We start from the raw sequence: 25,183 nt of genomic DNA on the forward strand, positions 1-25,183 counted from the left end.
CTTGTACTACAGTTGAATGCAACATTTGCATGTTGGACATACTGCTATAGCGGTCTGTGACACCTGATGTGTGGTGCACTTATGATGCAATGAATGGCCTCCGCAATCAGAGTGCCAATTAAATGGGGAAAGCTTCAATTAGGTATTTGCAAACTGATATATATGGATTCTAATTTAACTTATTTAGGCCACACTATATTTATGTATTGCAGAATGAAGTCATGAACTATTACATTTTGTAGTTATGGTTTCTTACGGTACAGCTAATACCACACAACATTAATTTTCAGGCTGGTGTGTCAAATAGGCAGCTGCAGGACCGTGAAACAAGAGAGTTCATCTATGACTTCATCAGTCGCCATGGTGGCATGGATGCAGTTAAAGAGGAGTTAGTGACACCACCTGCAGCAATTCCAACACCACCACCAGCAGCTGTGCCACCACCTGTTCCTGCACGAACACCAGTAGCTCCAGTACAACCTCAAGTACGATCTGCGCCACCACCACCCCCATCACGATCGACACCATTGCCACCTCCACCTCCACCACAACAGTCGAGAGGAGTTACACCAGCACCTGTACGGACAACAGGTACTATATTTATACTGGCTTAGCCTCGTAATTTGTTGTGAAAATTCTATTTGTAGCATGTAAAGATAAAGTTGTCACTAACCTGGAGGAGGATTCTTTGAATGCCACAGTGTTTTATTATGCACAATCCTTTTGGAAGTCACATGTCCCTGCATTCTTTGAATTTTGAAGTGGCTGGCCCAGCCAATTATAGGGGGACATCCAGCTTAACATGACCTCCAAACCACAGTGCATCATTGCATTTTCCACATTGTCAAACCATTGCTGGATGTGAAAGAAGTTGTGAAAGGAAAAAATTCTAGGACTGACTGGGGATCAAACTGTGGACCTTTGCCTTTGTAGTCTGGTTCTTGCTTACTGAGCCACCAAGCCTCACTTCCAGGACAGGACATGGCATTTGGGGCAAATATATAAGAATTAACTTTTTTTGCCCTGTTGGATCAGTGTGTGTAAAAAACAGTGCATATTTGACTTTGATGCATACTGTAGCTCAAGACAAAAGATCTTGAGGTTGAAATCATTATGTTACGTTGCAGACCCTGGGTACAGTTTCTGAGCTGCTTTATGACAATGCTAGTGCTGCTAGATAGATACAAATCATAGCTTTAATTAGTACATTGTAATATTAAATTAGTACATTGTAATAATAGTAATTGATACATCAGTTAGCCAAACTCCTATTGTTTTAGGTTATGTTTGAGGAACTTTTATGTCGATGGTAGGCAGTGAAAACTGCGTAACTCCATTTTGCTAAATTTTACAGTTGAAGCAAAAACAGATTCTTAAAAATATATAAAGTGCTACAGGTAAAGTTGTTACACATGTAGCAATATAATAGATGCCTAGTTATTGACAGATTAGAGGAATCCATGTACTTTCAAATCTCTCTTTGATAACTACAGGAAATGAGGGTTTTCACAGACAGATGGAGGTAAGAGAATTTCATTGCCACCATCGATATGTGCTGATGTATGCTCTATAAAGTACTATGTCCCATAAATACTGTTGTTCTTCCTATAACGTATATATTTTCATTGTGAAGCAGCTTTTATCAGTGACATTTAGAGACCATAATACTTTATTTCACAAAATGTTGGTTGGTTGGTTGGTTGGTTGGTTAGTTAGTTCCATGTTACATGTTTGTACAATAGATCACAATGATGTGCAGTGTATCATTTTACATTCACAACGCAAATTAATGTATATACATTCTGAAAAGGTTGTGGTTAGTGAAAGGGGATGTCAGTAAGACAGATATATATGTTTGAAACTGTGTCTGTACAAGATAAATATGGCAATAACACTTTGGAGGACACCCCATGTTGTCTACTTGAAATGGCTAAGAAAAAATAACTGATTTTGATATACTTAGGTTATTGATGTGAACAACTTATTATTCTTAAGGTCAAAGTCAGCAAGTGTGAAAAGACTTCTCATTTTTCTAAACAATTCCTTGATTGAGCAAACTCTAAAGTTTTCGTGCAACCAGTCATACCTAATTAACTGCCATACTGCAACTCTGTCTTCAGTTTAATTTCAAATCTCTCTGTAGTGCCAGCATTTGGTTTCCTGTTAGCTGTTCCTTTCATCTTTAACTCCACAAGCACTCAAAATACTCATTTACAAGACAGTACTAGATACGTGGCATACCTGACGGGTTGGAGCAAAGTAATCCACTTCCATTATAAAAGAATTTCAGACATGATTCAGTGTCATATGTATGTGGGGGGGAAAAAATAAAATATTGCCACTACCTGAGAGGACAGCATGTCTCAAATGAGCCAAAGATTGTGTTATAAGGGGTGAAAATACTGACAACTTTAAAGAAATTCACAAGGCTCTTGTTCTGTAGTCTCTCATTTTCTCATTAATTGTAGTCACCTGTCTGTTAGGAGACTTTTTGAGCTACCCTATTTTACCATCTTCTGTTACTGATTATGTAAAAAAAAAAAAAACCCTATTGTTTCTAGAAGTTTGAGACATTTTTACAGATACTTGACATCTGTGCTGTATAATGTAGTCTTTGGCTGGGTACGATAACATCTCCATTGCTGATAAAACAAAGAGTAAGTCTGTTGGCACTAAAGTTGAACCACAATTAAAGAATAATTGCAGTTAATGCTAGTAATCTTCAGCTCTGGAGTTTCCAGAGAGCTGCAAGTGACTGCTTCACACATGGATCTCACATTGAGATTACCAGTTCAGCCATTTGACATCCACTACTAAGGCCAACTCTATAGACTTTTCCATTCACGTCTTTAGTTGTGTGCATTGATGCTGTTCCTTGTAGCATGAAGTTCAGCGGAGAACATCCTTAGTCAAGCTACTCATCCATTTACCTGGATACATTTCCTTGCAGTTCTTTTCATTTTAATTGCAGTCATAAATATGCCTTCCACTCTAGTCTGTTCCTTGATTCATGTTTGTTTCCATGTCCCTACTTCTAATTTTAGTCCATTTTCACTTATGAAGCAAATACTCCTGTACAAGAGAAGAAAAAAATTGGTTTGTCTGAACTTTTTCAGAAACTCCAGGGACCTGATGCAATAACATTTCTGACAGAATTGCAGGTTTTGCCATTTTTATGTTTTTTCACAAAGGCAAGTTGTATGCCCATGTCATACAACTTGCCTTTTATTTTATTAGATAAGTTTTGATGATTACTCAAAGTAACAGGGAGAAAAATACAAAGCCAATTACTGAAAAAGTCTAGCAGTATAATTTGTCTTAAGCACGTAGTTCAAATTTTAATGGTTAAAAAAAAGTTTTATATGTAGTTCCTGAAGTCTGTTCAGCAGTATGTGAAGCACTCAGGGCTTTTGCTAAAGTGTAAGCAAATAATAGATGGTACATGACAACAGTGTGCTTTACCCATCAGGGTGGCATCAAACTTACATGCTCACTGTGATTTCCTGTCAGAAAAGTCACAGTTCATAGTAATTGATGGAAAGTCATTGAGTAAAAAAGAATGATATCTGGTGTTCCCAAGAAAGTGTTGTATAGGTCCTCTGCTGTTTCTGATGTTCATAAATATTTAATCTGAGCAGCCCTCTTATATCATGAGAAGAACCAATTGCAAAATTAGACACAATATCTGTATGGTGCAAAAAGTGACAGTTGACCATAAATAATTAAGTGTGAGGTCATCCACATGAGTACTAAAAGAAATCCATTACATTTTGCTTACACAATAAATTGCATTAATCTAAAGGCTGTCAATTCAACTAAATACCTCTGGCTTATGAACAACTTAAATTGGAACAATTACATATATAACATTGTGGGTAAGGGAACCGAAGACTGTACTTCATTTGCAGAACACTTAGAAGATCCTGCAAGTCCACTAAAGATACTGCCTACACTATACTTGCCTGTACTCTGCTAGAGTATTGCTGTGTGGTACGGGCTCCTTACCAGATGGGATTGATGGAGAGTATTGAAAAAGTTCAAAGGTGGACAGCTTGTTTTGAACTGTCGCAAATAGCCGAGTGAGTGTCTCACATATGATACTTAAGTTGGGGTGGCAGTCATTAGAACAAAGGTTTTTTTGTTGCAGATAGATCTTTTCATGAAATTTCAATTGCCATTTTCTCCTCTGAATGCATAAATATTCTGTTGATGCTTACATGTATAGGGAGAAATGATCATTGTAATAAGAGAAATCGAAGCTCGCACAAAAAGGTATAAAAGTAAGACTGCTCTGAGCAATATGCGACAGTGGAACAGCACTATGTAGCACTGCAAGGCAGAGTTGATGAACAGGCCAACTGTGATGCATTGTGTGGCATTGTCTAATTTTATTGTCACTGGGGCAGAACAGTAAGTGTCACAACACTGCACATCATTCAAATCATAACTCTTTGGAGATGCAAAATGAAAGTTTGTTTTCAAATATGGTGGTAGGCAGTTAAAAGTTCATTGTATGTATAAGTGAATGTCCAGATTTGTGTGACCTTTAAAATGAACATTATATTAGTTGTAGCAGAAAAAGCAACATTTCAAAAGAAATTACCAAGGCAATGACAGTAAACATAATTTATGAATACCTGCAATTTACAATTTTTTAATGTTGTGAAATAGATGATTAGTTCTTTATTTTTTATAGCTGCATGCTTGTTATTAAATTTTTTCTACTTATTTTCTCTTCAATGATATCCCCTGTTTACTTTGTCTTTTGCTAGACCAAACTGCCTTGGGGGGAATTGAAATAATCTTTGAATCCATTCTGTATCTGGATAGCACTATTTATGAAATTGCTTCCTATGTGAGGAAGGTTCGTAATTATATCTCTTTAGTCTCTTCATCGTCAAGCAACACAGTATCATGTCTATGTGACACACAAGTGGCAAGGATCATTTTCTCTGTGTGTTCCAGACTGAAACAGATCTTGTGATAGTAAATCGTAAAGTTATGACTGCAACTGTGTACTTCTTTCTGTTGGTCAAGTAATGGTGTACGAGGATAAGGTCTCATCAAGTAAGTTATTAATGGAAGAGCTTTGTTTCCAACAATCATATGAGGCAGCTGAACTCTCGTGCCTGGTAATTCTTTTGGGCTTGGTGTATTCAAGGTATTTGTCTTCAGTTTTGTTCTTAAATCTGACAATGAAAAGATCCCCATATCGCTATTCTTTCCAAGGTCGCCAGTCTTCACATATATAAATTTATAGCCTTCTTCCTCACATAACAAAGAAATTATCATCACATCAATATCACTTTTGTCTATTTTGCTTGGAGGTTGCCAAATGACTTACATACAAAATTTGCTACGTATTGTCACGCCACTGCAATTTGAAATGCAGTATACCAAATAGTGCCATGTCATGCCATGCCATTCTGCTACAGCGCAGTTCCTGCTCAGTGTGGTCTTACCTTAGGTGTTTGTTTTTCCTTCACACTGTTTGATAGGGGAACCATAGAGAAATAGTGTGAAAGTGGTTCGATGAACCCTCTGCCAGGCACTTATGCGTGAATGGAGAATAGTCAGGTGGATGTAGATAAAATGCTAAGCACAATAAGTGCAACCCAATGCAGTTCCATACATTGTTGGACATCCACCAAGTCTTATAATGGGCTGTATTGTTAAAAACCCCGATTGGCCCATACGAAAAGTTGGGTTATTACATGGAGAATAAGATTACAAAACATTTAAGGTATGTGATTGTCAGATACATATTGAATTCTGCAGAAAATAATAGTGGTGAATACTGGTTAAGTCTATCAATTCATGGACAACTAGAAATGTTCTTTAACTTCTGATGCATTAGGAAAAAAGTGAAATAAATGCTTCTTACTTTGTGTTTCAGAGGCAGCATCACCATGTCCCCCACAGGCACCTCCAGCCCCGCCTCCACCTCCACCACCCCCAATTTTTGAGTCAGCACCATTGCCACCACCAGTACCAACTGTGCCAGCACCCCCTGTTTCAACTGGATCAGATCAACGAGCAGCTCTTATGGATGCAATCCGCTCAGGAAAGACACTTAAGGCAAGTTTGATTGCTTTTTTTATCTGCTTATTAGTGGGAACAAGTTATTTCAGTGTTACATTAGGAATATCGACACACAATTGTACTCACTTTGTTTAGTGGGATATTTGTGTGAAATTTATCTTAATTTTTTTCTGTACGGTAATTACCTGTTTTCAAAGTACCAAAATTTTTCATATATAGTTTCAAAATAGTTCAAGTAATCAGTTTAAAATGGTAAATGACAGCCTTTATTTTATAAGCAAGATATGTAGCAATTGTCGGACATTTGACCAGCATTTGAGAGAATTTCAGTGCAAATCCCCATCCAGTCATCCACATTGAGGTTTTTTTATGGTTTTCCCCAAACCTCCTAAGATGTGTGTGTCAAGAGAGGCAAAGTGGCTGAGGCCACAGAGTTGCCCTGGGCACCAACTGTGCAAATGGAAAACCTGCAGCAAGATCATGCACCCCACACAAACGAAGCTGATTCTGATGTCATTTCTGCAGCCCAGCAGGACCCTGTACACATTTAATGAGCAGACTAAGACTTTGGTGGATAGTGCCCCATTCCCAGCACCTTTGGTCGCTAAAAAAAAAAAAAAAAAGGGGGGGGCGAATTATGCACATTAAACTAAGAGCGCTGTGGGGATGGGCCACTGGCTGCAGAGAATGCAGCAGCTAAAGCATTGTCCTATTTGGCCTTCCTGTAACAGCTCCACCAGAGGTTTTCTTATGCGTGATTGAGAAAGGTAGGACGAGAGAAAGAACACTAAAGCTTGATCTTGTGTGTGGAAAGACTGTAACTTGTTCATCTGTTGCTTGAAAGTTCTGATGAAGCGTTCTGCTTCACCATTGGATGGAGGTAGAACAGTGCTGTCGTAATGTGCTCGAGCAGATTGACGTCTGTGTTGATAGTCCTAACTGTTGTGGTGAAGTGCACAGGCACCATGAATGGAAATGTGCTGAAGGTGTCTACCACGGTGAGCCAACAGGAATGCCAGTAGGGATATTCAAAGTCAATATGCAAATGTTTTCAAGGGGCACCGGTCTTGGGCGAATTGAAAAATTTTTGTGAAGGAGCAGTGTAGTGCTTCACACATGCTAGGCATTGTGAAGTTAATTGTTCTCTTTGCGTGTCCATACTGGCTCAAATGCAGTGGCGCCCGAAGAGCTGCTTAGTGCGTACAATGCCCCAGTAACTGGCCACACACGAGTGGATTTTGGTGACAGGCCATCAATATTTCTGGAGGATTCTTGAAAACCTGCAAGCCCCCCCCCCCCCCCCCCCCCCTCTTCAGACCATTACCTACAGTTCTGGGAACTGGTTATCCAGCCTGACAGTGGATACACACGTGCAGATTTCTGCGCAGGCCTGATTCAGGAAGTCAAAGAGCTTCCGGCAAGCCGGTGGCTGATGTGCTACTGTGGCAGAATAGTGCACTAATGTCAGCTACCCTACAATCACTCTCCCACCATTTCAAAGAAACTATTCAACTAAAAAAATTGTTTTTACGTTAGTTATAGCTTTATATGTCAACTTCATGATGAAGTGCATATCATTTTGATAATGGTCATAGTTCCAGTGAGATTTCCCATGTAAGTAACACATTGTCTGAAATTTGAATGCATTGTAATAAAAATAGGGGTTGCTATGAATTCGTGTTTGGTGCATATTAGACCATTTATTGTTGTGTGTGAAATTTAGCTGACATACCTAATTCCAATATCAAGAAAATGGGTTGTATATAGCACATTCACTTCCCCGCTCACGCGTGCACGAGAATGGAATATTCACGATGTTTCTCAAATATCATAAATGATTCAGGATATCGAAATAAGATTACGGCAAATGATAGCACTCTAAGAGCAGGTAGTTTTTCCATATCATAAACGCATGGACCTTTTTATCTACTGTGATAAATATGTGAGTAACTGTATACTTTGGCAATGGAATGGTGTAACTTTTTGATAGTCGTCTATAGCTGGTGAAATGAGAATTACTGTGGATTTGCAGCAAGACAAATGAAGGAGTTACATGCTTATTTTTATACCGAGAATGTGGTTTTTCATAAGTTTTTGACCTGATTTGTCCTCAGTTCCTCGTTTAACAAACCATTGTTTCAGGATTCTTTTGCATTTGCAACTGCATTAGTATGTTAGCAAAGTGACATGTAAACTCTGCTTCGTTTTGACAAAAGAAGCAACTTTTAACATGGCAACAAGAGAAATACAGGTGATACTCAAAATTCGTCACTGAGGAATGAGTGATTGTTAGGTGACAGCAAGTTTTAATTGCTATAAGTATAGTGGAAGCGATGGACCAATGACCACATCAAGAAACTTATACAGTTTTACCATGATGTACCTTGTCTGTGAAACAAAACACATTTGGTGACATAAATTCGCATTTTGTTGTAGTTTCAAAGACAGATTTAAAATACCTTCAATAATTTCCGAAATAATCTCAGAAAGGTGTAGGTCTCTTGGAAGAAACATTAAAGTGGGGATGAGTTGTATAAACCAACACTGTAGTGAGCACCAATAAAATGTTTCTTGTACTACACTCAGGTGACAAAAGTCATGGGATACCTCCTAATACTGTGTTGGACCTTCTTTTGCCTGGTGTAGTGCAGCAACTCAATGTGGAACGAACTCAACATATCGTTGGAAGTACTCTGCAGAAATATTGAGCCATATTGCCTCTATAGCTGTCTATAACTGTGAAAGTGTTGCAGTTGCAAGATTTTGTGCATGAAGTGATGTCTCAATTATGTCCCATAAATGTTCTATGGAATTCGTGCCTGGCGATCTGGGCGATGAAATCATTCACTTGAATTTCTCAGTATGTTCTTCAAACCAATCACGAATTATTGTGGCCCGGTGACATAGCACATTGTTATCCGTAGAAATTCCATCATTGTTTGAGAACATGAAGGCCATGAATGGCAGCAAATGGTCTCCAAGTAGCCAAACATAACCACTTCCATTGGTTTAGTTGGACCAGAGGACCCAGTCCATTCCATGTAAACGCAACCCACACTATTATGGAGCCACCACCAGCTTGCACAGTGCCTTGGAGACAACTTGGATTAATGGCTTTGTGGGGTCTGCACCACACTCGAACTCTACCAACTAGAATTGGGATTTATCTGACCAGGCTATGGTTTTCCAGTCATCTAGGGTCCAACCGATATGGTCATCAGCTCAGGAGAGGAGCTGCAGGTGATGTGCTGTTAGCAAAGGCACTTGCATCTGTTGTCTGCTGCCCTAGTCCATTAATGCTGGATTTTACCACATTGTCATAACAGATATGTTCATTGCATGTCCCACATCAGTTTCTGTGGTTATTTCAGGCAGTGTTAGAACTGACAACTCTGTGAAATACTGCTGCTCTTGGTCATTAAGTGAAGGCTGCCAGCCACTGTGTTGTCTGTGGTGAGAGGTAATACCTGAACGTTGGTATTCTCAGCACACTCTTGTCACTGTGGGTCTTGGAATATTGAATTCCCTAACGATTTCCGAAATGGAACATCCCATGCGTCTAGCTCCAAATAACATTCCACATTCAAGGCCAATTAATTCCCATTGTGTGGCCATAATAATGTCAGAAACCTTTTCACATGGATTGCCTGAGTACAGATGACATTCTGCCAATGCACTGCCCTTTTATACCTTGGGTGTGATACTAGTGCTATCTGTATAATTGTGTTATGTCCATTATTTTACAGTTATTATGAATTACAGTACTTTACAAATGCTCGAGAATGCCCTCTTCCTAGCATAGTGAATCTCCATGATTCTCAGAGAAATGCCCATGATTCTGAATCAGATCTGGAATGTTGCCTCTTGGCAATTCTTTTTTTTTTTTTTTTTTTTTTTTTTTTTTTTTTTTTTTTTTTGTACCCATTTTCTTTAATTTTTCTTTCAAGTTATACATGAATACACAGCATACAAATAGCCACTGCTGCCACAGTTTTCTTCATAGCATATTCCATATTTTCTCTTTAAGATAAAAAGTGCGAAAATGTACTGCAGTAAATAAAATGCCTATAAAACACTGCTCTACACAACATAGTTGTGGTCAGAAACGGTTGCAACTCCTGAAATTAATCACAATTAGCCTGTGACCTGTTGAGCATGCACCACAGTCCTAGGTCCACACATGAATCATGAAAATCCACCAATTTGCCCCCACAACAAGCACAGGTGGTGCCTGCACGTTAGTGGGAAACAACAGGCCTCAGATCAGCATACCAGATCCATCAGAGATACCTGAAGCTTGCCTGTGGGTCTGGCCTGTCACCCACCTAATGGACTTGATGAAGGAGGTGAAGAACTTCCTTCTGAAGAAAACATGGCACAGTGAGATGGAACTGGTCATTGGCTGCGTGTAAGAGGATGACACCCTGTTGGACCGATGAGCTGTGCTGAAGCGTGAAATAACATTGTATGACTGGATCACTAATCTGCTTAATGGTATGTAGCCAACTGGTTTGGAGGTACTGCAACAGAATCTTGGGACTGGGGCCCACAGCCATTGCCTGAGTTATCCATTGGTATTTGATAGGCAAACCATCAAGTGTTCCATTGTTCTGGACATCAATGTGAAAGCAAGAATCTGCTGTGGTGTAAATGCTGAATCAGTGCTGACTGGTAGGTGAGAAAGAGTGCACGCATTCAAGTGCCTAATCGTTGGCCTGTACACAGTTTCACAGTGGAAAATGGAGAGTCACAGAAACCAATCCTGCACTGTGAGACTAGCTTTGAAGGGCTGAACAATGAGGTGAGAGGCTTGTGGTCCATCACCAAGTAGAATTTCCTGCCATATAAGTATTAGTGGAATTTGGTCACCCCATATACTATAGCAAGAGTTTCCTTACACTGCACTTTGTTTGAGAGTTTAGATGCAAAGGCAGTTGGCCTGTCCAGTGATCCAACTCTGTGTGAGAGAAAAACGCCAATCCCATAAGAGACTGTGTCAGATGCCTGCATGACCAGCTTGGTGGGATCAAAATGAACCAAATAGTGATCACTCAATAAAGCATCTTTCAGTTTCTGAAATGTTTCCTAATCCACTCAAACAGGACATTCTTTTGTCGAAGTTGATGCAGTGGAGCTGCAATCTGCATAGTGTTTGGAATGAATGAAATGTAATAAGTTAGTTCACCCAAGACAGCCTGGAGTTCAGTGATGTTCCAAGCAGCTGATAGATCCCTGATGGCAGTTAAGTGGGACTGCAAAGGGTGGATATCCTGACTGTTGATGACATATCCTAAATATTCAATCTCAGTCTGAAAGGAGGTGCAGTTGTCTTGGACACTTTAATCCAGCACTTGAGAGCGCTTGAAACAATTTCTCGAGATTGAGCCACAGATAGGCACAAAAAAAGATGTCACAAATAAAGCTTGCAGCCAGTAAGGCCTTCATCAAAAATAGATGACAGACATGCACACACACGCGCACACACACAACTCTCACACACGACTGCAGTCTCAGGCAACTAAGACCACAGGCGGTTTGATTTCAGTTGCCTGAAATTGCAGTTGTGTGTGTGTGTGGGGGGGGGGGGGGGTCTATTTTTGATGAAGGTCTTACTGGCCGAAAACTTTATTGGCAACAGTTTTTTTTTTGTGTGCCTATCTGCGACTTGGTCTCTTCACTCTTTGGTGAGTAGCAACTTCCCTTTTCATAATACTGTTAGATCCATTCTGGATTTTCCATTGTGTGATTTCCTGAGACTGTAAAGATGTTCATTTGGAGTATGATCCAAAACTACAGTGTCACACAAATAGCTCAAACGAGAAGGAACTGTAGCAGTCGACTGTGACAAGTAACATTAAAAAATTGCAGGAGCAGACGCACTGCGGAAGGGCAACCAGAGAAATGAACAACTCCTTGTTGTGACTGTTCATCTAAGGGAAGCTGCAAATAAGCACTGCAAAGATCAGTCTTGGAAGAGAATTAGCCTGCACCAAGTTTGTCCATGAGTTCCTCAGGCTGTGGCAAAGAAAAAGTGTCACAGTCTGTGGATTTACCGTTGCAGTGAAATCTGCACATAGGTGTAATTATTGTGAAGGTTTCTTTATCAACAATGGGGATGTCCACTGATGGTCTGCTACAGGAGAAATCATATCATTGTCCTGCCAAGATAATAGTTTCTGTGACACTTGATTTCTTATAGTGTGAGGGATGGGCCATGGTTGTGCATTGTCTTTCATAGTAACATCAGCCTCACAATTATTAGCTTTCCCTAGGCTACCTTGGAAAAGTCACTAAATTCAGCTCAAAGTTCAGCTACCCTGTATAAAAGCACAGAGGAGTTCACAGAACATTTTCTTGAATGTGCAGACCAAACAGATCTAAAGAGGCCCTACCAAAAATATTTTCACTTTCTCGTGATCACAAAACTGTGAATGAAACTGTCTTAATATTGTAACAAAAGTGGCAGGTAGACTGTACAAATACCTAGTACAGGAATGTCATGTCCACCATAACTAGAAAGCTCAAACAACTTATGTAGTTTGGGCTTGCCTAATAGTTCATATAAGGCACTGAGAGAAGAAGTGGACTAACCCTGGGGAAGTCAATATGGAGGAAACAGGCCTAACAATAAGGGCTCACAAAGAATGCTTTTCCGTGATGCATTGCAGCCTTTTAACATGCATGCTATGTAACTGTTGTTTTATTGAACAATATTCTGACATAGATACATTACAAACATTAATTATATAGTAGAATATTAGTAGTTTTGTTGTGGCTTAGTCTGTTTTCACTCTGAGTAGTTGAACATTCTCAATGACAGGTCCGTTAGTATGCTGATTATTCTGCTGTTCATTGCACAAAGTCCATCATAGATTGCATGTGACAATAGTATACATTGTACAGATTACATGTAACATTATACATTGGGTTCTATAATTTTAACAACTATGTTGCATTTCAAAATCATCCACATGCAATGTTTCTACAGCATTTGAAGACACTTTTAAATTTTTGTAGAAATCATGATGAAGTGGTGGTACATATGGAAGCAAACTGAGCAGATCCTTCTTTTTTGCTTCTGTTATTACATGTCCATTAGGATAAAGCAATTCGAGATTGCTGATGCATGTGGATGTTTGTTTGACCACATCAATTTCCTGAAATGGCTCTTGGCTTTGGTTCGAGTATTTATACCATATTTTGAATCCGCTGGTTGCTTCAAACTGCAGCCACTGTATGTTCGACCATTGTACTTTACAATTGTCAGAAGACATTTTTCGATTTATGATGTTTCTTATGATGTTTCTTTAGAGTAAATATTCCTCATTCATATTGATTACTTTGAACCAATTCCTTTTTTGGCACTCACTACCACATCATTCCAGTGTTCAGGAAGGTAAATGCTAGGAAAATACTTTTTATGTTTCTGAACCAAGCCAAAATCCTGATCACAGGGCTGGTATGAGTGTCCACTAACTAAAAATTTATGAAATTTTTTGTTTTTAAAATTTAGTCTTAATCACACCACGTATGATACAAGAACATAGGTGACCGGTTTCGGTCATATCACATGACCATCATCGGACCTATGGCATCCTTCGAAGATGGTAGGAGGAGCACTCTTCTCAGTTGCTGTGATGTAAACTGACATCAGTTTAATCACTGTTCCAAAAATGTTTGTTAAAATTGTTAAAAATTTATGGTCTGTTTCCTTCACAGAGAACTCTGAGCCACTTAAATGTATTGGCACAGTACAGCAACTTTTATGTTTCTGTTCTGGCCTCCACACTGATCAGAGTACATAATTAGTTTTTCAGCCCTGACAAAATTGCATATGAAATACAGCGAACAAGAATCAATGTCTTGTGGCTCTCTCGACACAATGTATTCATTACACAGAAACATATATGCATCATCATTGTGCATACTGTGGATGCCAAAGCAATATGTCCACAACTGACGTTTGTAATAGCAGACTCCAGTTGAGATGACTGGTGTAGGCAAAGTTTTCATCAAATCAAATGTTATCACTGTAACATTACCATCTGATTTGCTAAGCAAAGTATCACTCTGTAAACCTGCCCATGCATACTCAGCTTTTTGCTGATGGAATTCACGTTCTGCAATTAACTCCCATCTCTCCTTATCATTATTGGCAGCTGTTATTTTTACCTGCAAAACATTGCATGTGTGACAAGTCAGGCACGGGTTGATGAAATGACAAATTACAGTTTTCGTAAAAAATTTTGTGGAAAATAAAATGAGATAAACTCATTGAATACTCGTTCCTGCCGTTCTTCATTGATGTTTTTGTGGCACTCATACCACACGAACACTCGCTGATTGTCCGCAATTGCTTTCGAGGTACAACGTTACCCTTACGGTTGGCATACTCTTGACCTGGAGCTCTCAGTTCTTTCCTAGCATTACGAAGCCATTCATCTTTGTTTCTAAGGCACTTCTTTCCTCGGCTCTGTATCACGGCTTCATCGTTTGTCTTTGGTACATCCTCTGGGAAAGTTGTTGCTGCAGCCGTGCTCACTCTCGCTTCTCCCGGCGCTTCCCCATCTGACGCAAACATCTCTGTAATAAAAATATCCGTCCCTCAATGTAATATTAACTACATGACAGTAATGGTAATTGGTATCCACTGGCGAAGCAATTGCACAACACAACTTGGCGGACGCTAAAACATTGTACACATAACATTAAAAGTGATCATTACTCTCTTACACAATATAGCAATAAATAAAGTATTGTTTGTATTTCATTGTGTTTTCGTATGAAAAACAACTTGCATTTTGTGAACAAAGTCACTGTTCGTGATACCTCTGGAGTCTTTGAATATGAGCAAGTTAGTGTACATTCGACAGTGTTATCCACAAACAAAAGAAAGGAACACAACAACTAAACTTGCAATTGCTCCTCCACACTTTTCGCAGGGACCTCCATGCTGAACAACTGACATACACTTCCACTTGCTCACTGGCCCAATACGTTGCTCCACGCTGAATACACAAGTTCTTCGTTCGCTGGCATCACACGCAGTGACAGTGGATGGAGAGCACAGAGTGCAAATTGACTATGATGCATAGCCCACTCCTGCTCTCAACGGTATTTATCGGCAGTTGAGTGCAACAGCAATGTGTGTGTTGCTAAATGAGACAAACCTTCAGATAAATGAACAGATCAACAAGCAATGCGTAATAATCGTATACTGTTATCACATCATGTCAGTACCTCAAATGCACAAAAAGTGTGGCTTAGTCCGCTTGTGCTCTCAGTGCCTCATATATGCTTCTATCCAACAACAAAGTCACAGACACACCAGTGCCTAATTGAATGCTTATTTTGTGTTTGGAAATGTGAAAAGTGACAAACGATTCCTTAGTCTGACACTGGATGGAAGAAGTGTGTGGCTTCTTCACTTATGCACTTGACTTGCAGTGATCAACACTAGAATCACTATTTGGCCTTAAAAATATTGCATTGATATCCATTGACTGAGATATGGGAGAATGTACAGAGTGCTTGTTGGACTTGCATTTCTGCAGGCAAGCAGATTAAACCTCAGTGTGCTCGCAACAGTGGTAAAACTTAGCTTACGACAAGGGCATTCCTGATGATAACGTGCTGTGAAACATTGAGGACAGAATTTAACTCCACTATGCTGCTGCACAGTACAATAGTTTTGTTTACATCCTGCTGTGGCTGAGACTTTGATTGCTACAGTGCACAAATTACAGGCACAACTGGCAGTACCATTTCTCTGTGCTGCACAAGTAGGAGCAGAGTCAAAGTCTACCGCTGCATTATCATAAGAGCCCTGACGGTCCACTAGTTCCAAAACTTCTTTCGAGCTAGGCTCAGGATACTTCAGAGTCTGTGTATGTGAGAATCTGACACATTTTGAGTAATGGTGTCCCTAATAATGGCATCTCTACAGTAATGTACACACTCACACTTGATTTGACAATGATGTGTAAGTCCTTGAAATCTGCTACCCACTGCTTGTGTGTCTGATTGGGTTGCATAAAGCAGCTGTCGCGTTAATCTGCTCATCGTAATACTTATCAAGTGCAGCAATGAGACCATCGTAAGGAACACTTTCAGGGTGGGTAGTGCAAGCGAATCGGTGAACGGAGACTCCAAATTTTGCAAGAAAATAAGGTTGTCTTTTACTATCTTCAATGTAGCGCGCCGTGAAGCATGAGTGGGATTGAGCTGAGCTGTGAATGGTACTCCAACCATTCTTCATTTAGTATCAGATGCACAGAATGGCAGTATGGAAGCAGTTGCTGCTTGGTGTGACAGTGATACAGGTACAGGGGGCAGTGCTGCTGTGTTTGCTTGCGCTGCAAGCATTCTGGTCGTAGTTTCCATAAGCTGCTACGCCTGAAACAGAACAATCTTGAGTTATTGACAGTTCTTATGGTGGACTGGCTGTGATCAAACACACAAAAATAACACCTGAACAAGAAGTATAGCACAACCGCTAAACAGTGCTGCAAGAAAGTGTGAATTAGTTACTAGAAGGAACAGCCTCTGTGAAGCACGAGACATTGGGTCAGTTACAGAGCTAATGTTTTGAAACACACATGTACTATAATACTTAAGAAATGTAGCAGGCAAGCATAACAGGTGAACACAGTTCTGCAAGAAATATACAATAATTATCGTCACCAGTTGGTTGTTTGGTGAGAAGTAGAACAAGGTAGCAACCGAAGATAGTGTTTCCCATGTCGCCAGATGTGTGGTCATCCAGCTGGTGGATGCTAAGGAGTCGGTGGGTTCTGTGACAGAAAATCAAAAGAATGAGACCCACACACACACACATATATATAAAAATACTTAACTTGAATAACGGCAAGTCCAGAACAATGTCCAATGGGAGTTCTTGAGACAATACAAGTCGGATATCCACAATAGTTACAGAGGCTGAATGACAATGCTTAGACTGGACAGGCACACTAGATTAGGCTAAAAAAAATGAGTGACTGGTTGGTGCAATGTCCTTTAAGTCGGCTCCGTGGCAATGCTGACTGCATGGACTGAGAAGTAAGTTTATCATAGCCAGCTGCAGATTGGCGGCGTAGTCGCATAGCTGTTGCCACGTTCTAGTCATGGATTGGTGAGGCACGAAATTGATAGGATGTGATTCTGCAGTTGATGAATATGGTTTTATGGGAGGTCCCACTGAAACAGATTTCAACTCATTGCTATAATGTGAGCAGCTTTGTAGCTTGCTTGAACTGCCGCCTCATTTGTTTTTCTTCAGTGTCATTCACCTGAAAATTTATAAACGCGTTACAGTAAATGAACTCATGATGCATGTTTATGTAACTTATATACTGAGAATTCTGTTCTAAACTTATGTCTCCTAGTGTGTTGTTCTTAAGCTTGGCTACTAGCTCTCTTAGCACTTTGCCTTATACCTTGGCCCAGAATGCATTGTGTGAAGACTTGCATAATGATGCTGTATGTTGTACTTCTTAGCAGAATTAACTACCGTATTTACTCGAATCTAAGCCGCACTCGAATCTAAGCTGCACCTGAAAAATGAGACTCGAAATCAAGAAAAAAAGTTTTCCCGAATCTAAACCGCACCTGAAATTTGAAACTCGAAATTCAAGGGGAGAGAAAAGTTTTAGGCCACACCTCCAAATCCAAACAAAGTTGGTCCATTGTAATATGAGACACAATTTAGGTCGAATGAATGACGATACAGCTACAATAGGTTCGAGTCGTAAGCTTAGCAGTTAAGCTTTACAAGGTAGCCATTGCTATGCGTCACGCGCTCTGTCTGTATTTATACGGGTACGTTTCCTTTTTCACGTGCTTCGTCTGGTTTGAATTGATTGTTTATTTTGCTTTGATCTGGTAAGTGCCGTTCTCTTTGTTATAGGTGTTCACGTCACTCTAAGCTGAAAATGCATTACCGTACTGTGTCATGAGTTGTTTGTCGCATTCTGATAATGAGTGTTTACGGCCTGTACCCGCTCGCGGAATGGCTTGTTTTCGTGCGCACTACCGCCGTTTACAATAAAAAAAGAGCGGAATCGATTCATAGCAAAACAATGGCAAGAGACTGCTATTTGTTGTTACTTACACTGCTGCTTTCTTTGATAATGATCAACAAGAACCAAATAATAGACTGCTTTTGATAGAAGGCATTCTGAATGAGAGTTGAGCGAAAATTTTTCTCCGTTTGAAACTCTTTGCAGACGCCTCTTTAGTACATTACCTTCTGCACAGAAATTAGTCATCTTAGATTTAAAAATCGAGTCAATTGCCGTGCTTCATTTCTGACTGTATCACTATTAGGCATAAGAATAATACGAATATAAACATGACATGATATGTATATTCTTCCGCGTTTGCTGTTGTATCACCCTAGTTTCGTAGTTTATTAGGCAGACAGGATTTAAATGAGATAGCAGCAAACACGAAAGAATATACGACAAAACATTTATATTCGTATTATTCTTATGGCGAAGAGAATACTGTATGTGATTCACAATTCATAAAAGTTCCTATTAGCAACCATCTCTTCTCACAGGTAGGAAAAAATTCAGAACGTAGGGTTGACCATATTGACAAAACATCACAGTCTTGCCAGTCGGATTTTCGTAGTACATTCAACATTGAAATGCTGCTACATTCGAAGATGAGCAATACGGAATTTGTATTTACTTCGTGGATAATGTTTACAATACAGTGATCGAAACTCGGGGCGGAGAAGAAGGCTCGTCTTCCACCCTTTTTTTTTTTTTGTTTTAATTTATTTACTGACGCGGAGGTTTTGGCGCTAGTATTTATCTTTGTGCCGATAAAGCATGCCTATGCAGCGCTACATATATTCGACGATGGAAATCAGTTGTGGCGGCACCTACCAATATTTTTCAGAACTTCCGCTTACTTTGCACTCGATTCTAAGCCGCAGGCGGTTTTTTGGATTACAAAAACCGGAAAAAAAGCGTGGCTTAGATTCGAGTAAATACGGTACATTGTGACATACAAGGCACTCTGCCCCCTTCCCTCCTCCCATCAATAAATAGAAATGTATCTTCAAGTTGAGGTATAGGCTTTCTGTGATGGACCATAGCTGTTGTTGAACACAGATTGTTGCATTTGTTAAGACTTTATGCAACCCGGGGGCAGTGAGTTCAATTTCCCCCACCTCTCAGGCTTCAGAGTCACTGCACTGAGTGCTCTGGAGCACTCCTGGTTCTTGGGGCACATTTGGAACAGCCTCCTGTAGGTGAAATGAGACTAAATCTGTGAAGAGGGCCATACCTCACTGTTCCTGGGATCTATTATGGCATGAAAGGCACATCCATGGCATTTGATAAGCTACATATGTCTCCTAAGTCATGCTTAAATAGTGAGTGCATTAGGGAGCTGAGTCTTTGTTGGCTGGATAGAGGTTTGATGAATGTGGGGGCTCTGAACTGGGGCTGTTCTTGTGGTGGTACATTGTCACAGGAATCTTGGGTTAAATCCTGGATTATATGGACAGTACAAACCTTAAAAAAAAGTTCAACCCCAAGAAGTGCTCTGTGCCAATGAGAGAGATGGGTGTTGAGGCAAAACACTAACTATAATGTATGGGGCATATGCCACACTCCAGTTATATAAGGCTTACCTAGATAAGCATAGCTTTTTGTGGCTGGACACTTCATTCCGTAGCTGCTGTGGTACACTAAAGGGTCCTACATAAATTACGAACACTCCCAGCAGTTCAAGTGGTCCGTTGGGTAGTAGTAATGCGCATACAACAAAGAGGCCTTGTGTGGCTGGTCCACACGAGACCTCTGTCAATACTAGAGAAACTGCTACCACTACCATGTCCTGTCATAAATAACACATTCATTGTAATTAAATGTGTAGGAAATACATTTGATGAACAATCACCTTTATGCATTAATAAAGCATTGGAGGGACTTGCAGAGACACTAAAATCCATTAATAAACTGTGAAGTGGTTCATTACTGCTCAAGACAAAAAGTGCTGCCCAACTTAGCAATCAGCTAAACACTAAGTTGTTAGGAGAATGCATTATAAATACATAACCGAACACCACTCTGAAGTTTAGTAAAGGGATAGTCAGCTGCAGGAAATAACACGTCTCTTCACCTAGGAACTCCATTGCAAATGGGAATTAAGGTGTTAGAGTAAATGGTGAGTTTGAAAAGACGATGCCTTTATTCTCACATATATTGGATTGGTGCATAATTTCATAGTGTTTTTCCACAAGTTTAATAAACATGACAGATACACAACATAGACTTTGATCATCAATAATATATTGTCCTTCACTATTTGCATCAGTCTGCCAATGCTGGGGTAACTTTTATATTCTGTGATTGTAGAAATCGTGTGACTTTGAGGCAAAAAATCATCAAATCATCTTCAGAGCATGTTTTCACCCAGCAAGGAAGTTCCTTGAAGGTTGTTTGATAGAGAGCAGAAAAGGTGAAAATGTGAGGGCAAAAGATCATGTGAATAAGGTGGTTGCAGGAAGACTTTCCAATCCAGTTCCTGTGTAGTGTTTTTTGTCAGTCTAACAAAATGCGGACAGGCATTATCTGGAGTAGCATCACTTCATGTTGTCTTCCTGGTCATTGTTCTTGGACTGCATCTGCAAGAAATCTCATTTGTTGACAATAAATGTCAGCAGTTATGGTTATGCCCCAGGGAAGCAATTTGTAGTACAATATACTGTCGCTGTTACACCAGGTGCATAATGTTATCTTTTGTGAATGCTACAGATCTTTGTATGGGGAATTGTTGCTTTTTCTTGGCTCAACCATTCCTTTCTTTTCTTTATGTTAGCATAAAGACACATTTTTTGTCACCAATAATACAGGGTAGGAATGGTCAGTGTTGTTCACAAGCCAATTGATGGTGAGCAAGCAGAGATGCACATATGGTCATGCACTGATTTTGGTGTAGGGCATGCAGTATATATACACCCGATTTTTGAACTTTCGCCATTGCATGCAGATGTTGCACGATGGTGGAATGATCACATTTCATCACATTTGCCAGTTTTCAAGTACACTGACCTAGATCATTGTGGATTAATGTGTTTAAATGATCTTCACCAAATTGCGAAGGTCATCCTAAACTTGAAGAGTCATTAATGTCAAAACAAGAAAAATGTTTTCTTGCTGTGCTCTGTCCACTGACCTTATCCCCTTATACGGCAGAAATGTTTCTATCTGCCTCTACTGCTGTCACTCCTCTGTTGAACTCAAATGCAGGAATATGTTGGAAATGTTCTTATTTCTCCACTAGACACACCATTTTCTAACATCCACAGCTCCACTTACTATCTCCAAATGATAAAATGACAATATGTAAACTCAGATAGCAACAGTGAACTACAAGTAAAAAATGACTGTCGATAAATAAACCTGTAGTGATTGGAATACCAACATGCGAAACAAAAATGCTATGAACCTATGCACCAACCTAGTAATATGCTTAAATTACCTGAGTGCACTGCTGGAGCTTTCATCCGTGATTAGGTTAGGCCTTATATACCTAATCCCATGTGCTACATTTTGAGAACACAATTGTAAGATGCAAAGGACAGGCAATGAGTGGCTGATGTGGCAGTTGGCTGCCAACAAAAAGTACTCCCCAACTGTGAATTACTCCCAACATCACCCAGTATGAAGCAGACAGTGCTGAGCCTTCACAGAAGAGAGAAGGATGTGGAAAATCAAGCTCATCCAGGGGATCCCGTACTATGAGGTGAAAAAGGCACTTATGGCCATCCAGCCACCACTTCAATAAAGTCATCCCTTCATAATAAAGACCATTTTTGGGACCTAGTCAGTGACATCTGAGTCAAGCACAACAACCTGCATGTGTAGATGTATACTGTGTGATTGACATTTCTGTGGGGTCAAATGGTGTGGACCAGGCACCAGCCCATAGCTAGTATTGCTTGGGCTCCACTTCCTTAAAATAACTTTGTGATTGATGTTTCTGTGGGCTGAGTAGTAGGAACTGGGCACCAGCCTATTGCTGCTGCTGTTTTGGCTCCACATACTGTTCTACAGACACCAGCAGCAGTGCCTTGCAGTGCAAGCTCCAAAGGGAGGTAGGTGCGCCAGGTGGGCCGGCCACACGAAATACTTTTCTTTTTTAGACTCGCAACTGTCTGTTGCATGAGCATATGCTATTGTGTGTGTGAGCTGGCTACTCTGCTCCCCACCACTGACATTTATTAATCACAAAGTTATTTTAATCAAAGTATAGCTGCAAACTTGCACCTCTCATTAGACCAGCATGTATGTGTACAACAGAAACATAATGTAGCTGAACCTGTCATTGAGAAGAACAATGAACAATTGTGGCAGGCTGAGGAAAAAAAAAATCAATGAAACGGCTTCCCCAAAATCCAAGCAAAGGAATAAGAAAAACAGGCCAAAATGATCTGTTACAAAACTGACAATGTTACTGTGTGATTGGTCTGATGACAACCAATTATTCAATGTTACGGTCAGATGCCAGCTTTTGAACACCATAGCATTGTTGCCAAGAGGGGTCGGTGGGAATTCAGTTTCACCAGTGATGAAGCATATAACTTCTCCAGACAGTTCTAAGTGATTTTTAATGTGATTTTAGGTAATATCAACCCATCTTTGATAACTTGGAAGCAGCCACATAATATGATATCATGCACTGCTGTTGTGAAATAGTATATTTTTTGACATTGAGAAGGCTCGTGATGCATTTTGGAGGCAATAGATTCTTGGGCAGCTCTACGAATCGGCCTTCTGATGTTCTCCCATCTTTATGTTGTCCTTCTCTCCCCCTGGTATTTTAAATGCCAATGTGGTGATATCTCTCTGACCTCCTTGAACAAGAAAATAGTGTCTGCCAAGGAAGTGTTTTCAGTGTGACTGCCATTGCTGTAACTATTAACAGTAAAACAGTGACAGTAAGAAATCCTGTTCAGTGTTCATTGTTTGTGGATGACATCTCTTTCTTTTGTACTTCCTCTTGCTGTGTATGAAAAGTCCCATCAGTTGCAGCTGACAGATTACTGGAGGAATAGCTGGAGAGCAAAGATTTTCATTTTTCAACTGAATTCAGTTTGTGCCCCTTTTAACCATTAATGTTTTGTTTTTAACTTTCCTGAACTAATGATAAGGGATACTGTTCTTAATTTTAAAGAAATTATGAGATGTTTTTATGTTGATTTAGAAGATCCTTCAGTTTGTGGATTTGAGTTGTCTTTTTGTATTCGTGCATCCACAGCTGCATTAAATTTCTTAAAAAAAAAGTCAGTTTCATGTGTGAAGTTATCTTTTAGGGTTCCGTACCTTAGTTGATAAAAACGGAACCCTTATAGGGTCACTTTCTAGTCCATATGTTAAGATGCTGTTTTCTCAAAACCAGATAGAGGTATCAAGCTGAAATTTGTCAACTACTAAGTTCTAACAACCACTGGGGAAAAAAATTTAAGCTTTTAGTCAGTGCAATCAAAAGATACAGTCATTTATATCACCTAGTTTGCTACTTGGAAACTTGATCATCAAAACTTAAGATGAACTATCTGTGTCATAATTAATGCCCACCCTATTCACAACATTTAGCAGGATGTGACCTCCATCTGTTCCCACTTTTAAAGGCATTCGTTGTTGGAAAACATTCTGAATCCAGTGAAAAAGACTTGTATGTATTTGTATTGAACACTGAATCACCATAGTATTCATCTTGGTGATTGTGGATGTTGCTTACATAGCAACATAGTGATTGATCATTGTACCATCCTCTTGTGTGTGACATATTAATGGATTTCAAGTTCACCCCTCATGCTTTATATGAATATGAATCTGTGCCTGTAGCGGGTGTAATTTTTAGATGATAGGTTTGTATTTTTTATGATGATTGACTTAAAAACAAATCTCTACTGGTGTTTGTGAGTGTAATATTTTTCTGCAATAATATTGTTATACTGTGGCATTAAATGTTTTGAGAAAACACCACCACTGTATTTCACTCTGAACTTCCATTTGTACAGCATTTGAATTGAGTGAGGAACTACAGAGCATAAAAAACTGATCTGTGTGGAACAGGATTACAATCCCTATTTGGCCAATGGAAAATAGGTCTCCCCCATCTGCACATCTGGTGACTGTCAGGATGGAGTCTTTATTAAGGAATGGCCTAATACTTCTCCACTCCTTGTAGAACTGGATTGGTGCTCCATCTATAATGAATTTTTTGCTGTTTGAACATTAAACCCCAGTTATACTCTTCTGATGCAAGCCATCCTAATATAGTGTATATAACAGTTTCTCATGCTTCAACAGTCATTGACATTTATTTGTTTGCTGTGTTCATTGGATACCATGATATAACTGGTAAAGAAATTGACTACACAAACCATTTTATGGCTTCAAACTGGATGTATTTCATTTTGTGGTAAATTGGATTCATTCTCTCTCCATCATGTTGTTGATAATTATTTTTGTTAATTTTTTCATATTTTTTAAAATAACGCAAGCAGTTTAGAAGCATACAGATATTTGTACAATTGTGTTTACACAACAGACTGTAAACAATAAAACAAAAAATCTCTTATTGCAGCATGTGGAAGTTGAGCAGAAGAAATCGTCAGGAGGTAAAGGAGATTCACGTGGTGATCTGCTTGACCAAATAAGACAAGGCGTTGAGCTAAAATCTGTGAGTAAATGAGTATTTTCCAGTAAGATATAGCAAAAGACAATTTGTATTACAATTACAAAGTTAATCTTAAGTTTTGTTCTTTCATTTTATATTTCTGTGAACATTATGCAAATAAGCAAAAGGAGTCTATGCATTTGAAGAAAGGCCAATGAGATTAGTTGTTAGAAGTTGTGAAGTGTTATCGTTGGAGAAGTGTTAGGTGATTATTGGTGGAAAAGAGTGTAGGTTGTTTCAAAGGAGGCATCAGTATCAGTCAACTACACCAATTAAAATTCTTTCTTTCCTTTTTGTTGTAAATCAGAGATGTTTATTAGAATAATAATCCACTGATAACTGTGGGTTTTGAGGGGTGCTAATTGTAGTCTCTCTGGATAAAGAATGCCAGAGAGGCTCAGTTGAGGTGGTGCAATACTCAATATATAGGACTCGG

General features: G+C 39.5%; 1 protein-coding gene across 1 annotated transcript in view; it reads left to right on the plus strand.

The window, feature by feature from the left end:
• The window catches only part of LOC126183386 (neural Wiskott-Aldrich syndrome protein-like), a 106,140-nt gene that overhangs the window by 44,675 nt on the left and 36,282 nt on the right, over positions 1 to 25,183 (plus strand). Inside the window, exons 7-9 of the mRNA XM_049925331.1 lie at positions 291 to 591; positions 5,897 to 6,078; positions 24,655 to 24,750. Coding sequence (XP_049781288.1) covers positions 291 to 591; positions 5,897 to 6,078; positions 24,655 to 24,750 — 579 coding nt within the window. The remainder of the gene's footprint in view (positions 1 to 290; positions 592 to 5,896; positions 6,079 to 24,654; positions 24,751 to 25,183) is intronic.

This window comes from Schistocerca cancellata, chromosome 4, assembly GCF_023864275.1.
Source record: "Schistocerca cancellata isolate TAMUIC-IGC-003103 chromosome 4, iqSchCanc2.1, whole genome shotgun sequence".
NCBI lineage: Eukaryota > Metazoa > Arthropoda > Insecta > Orthoptera > Acrididae > Schistocerca > Schistocerca cancellata.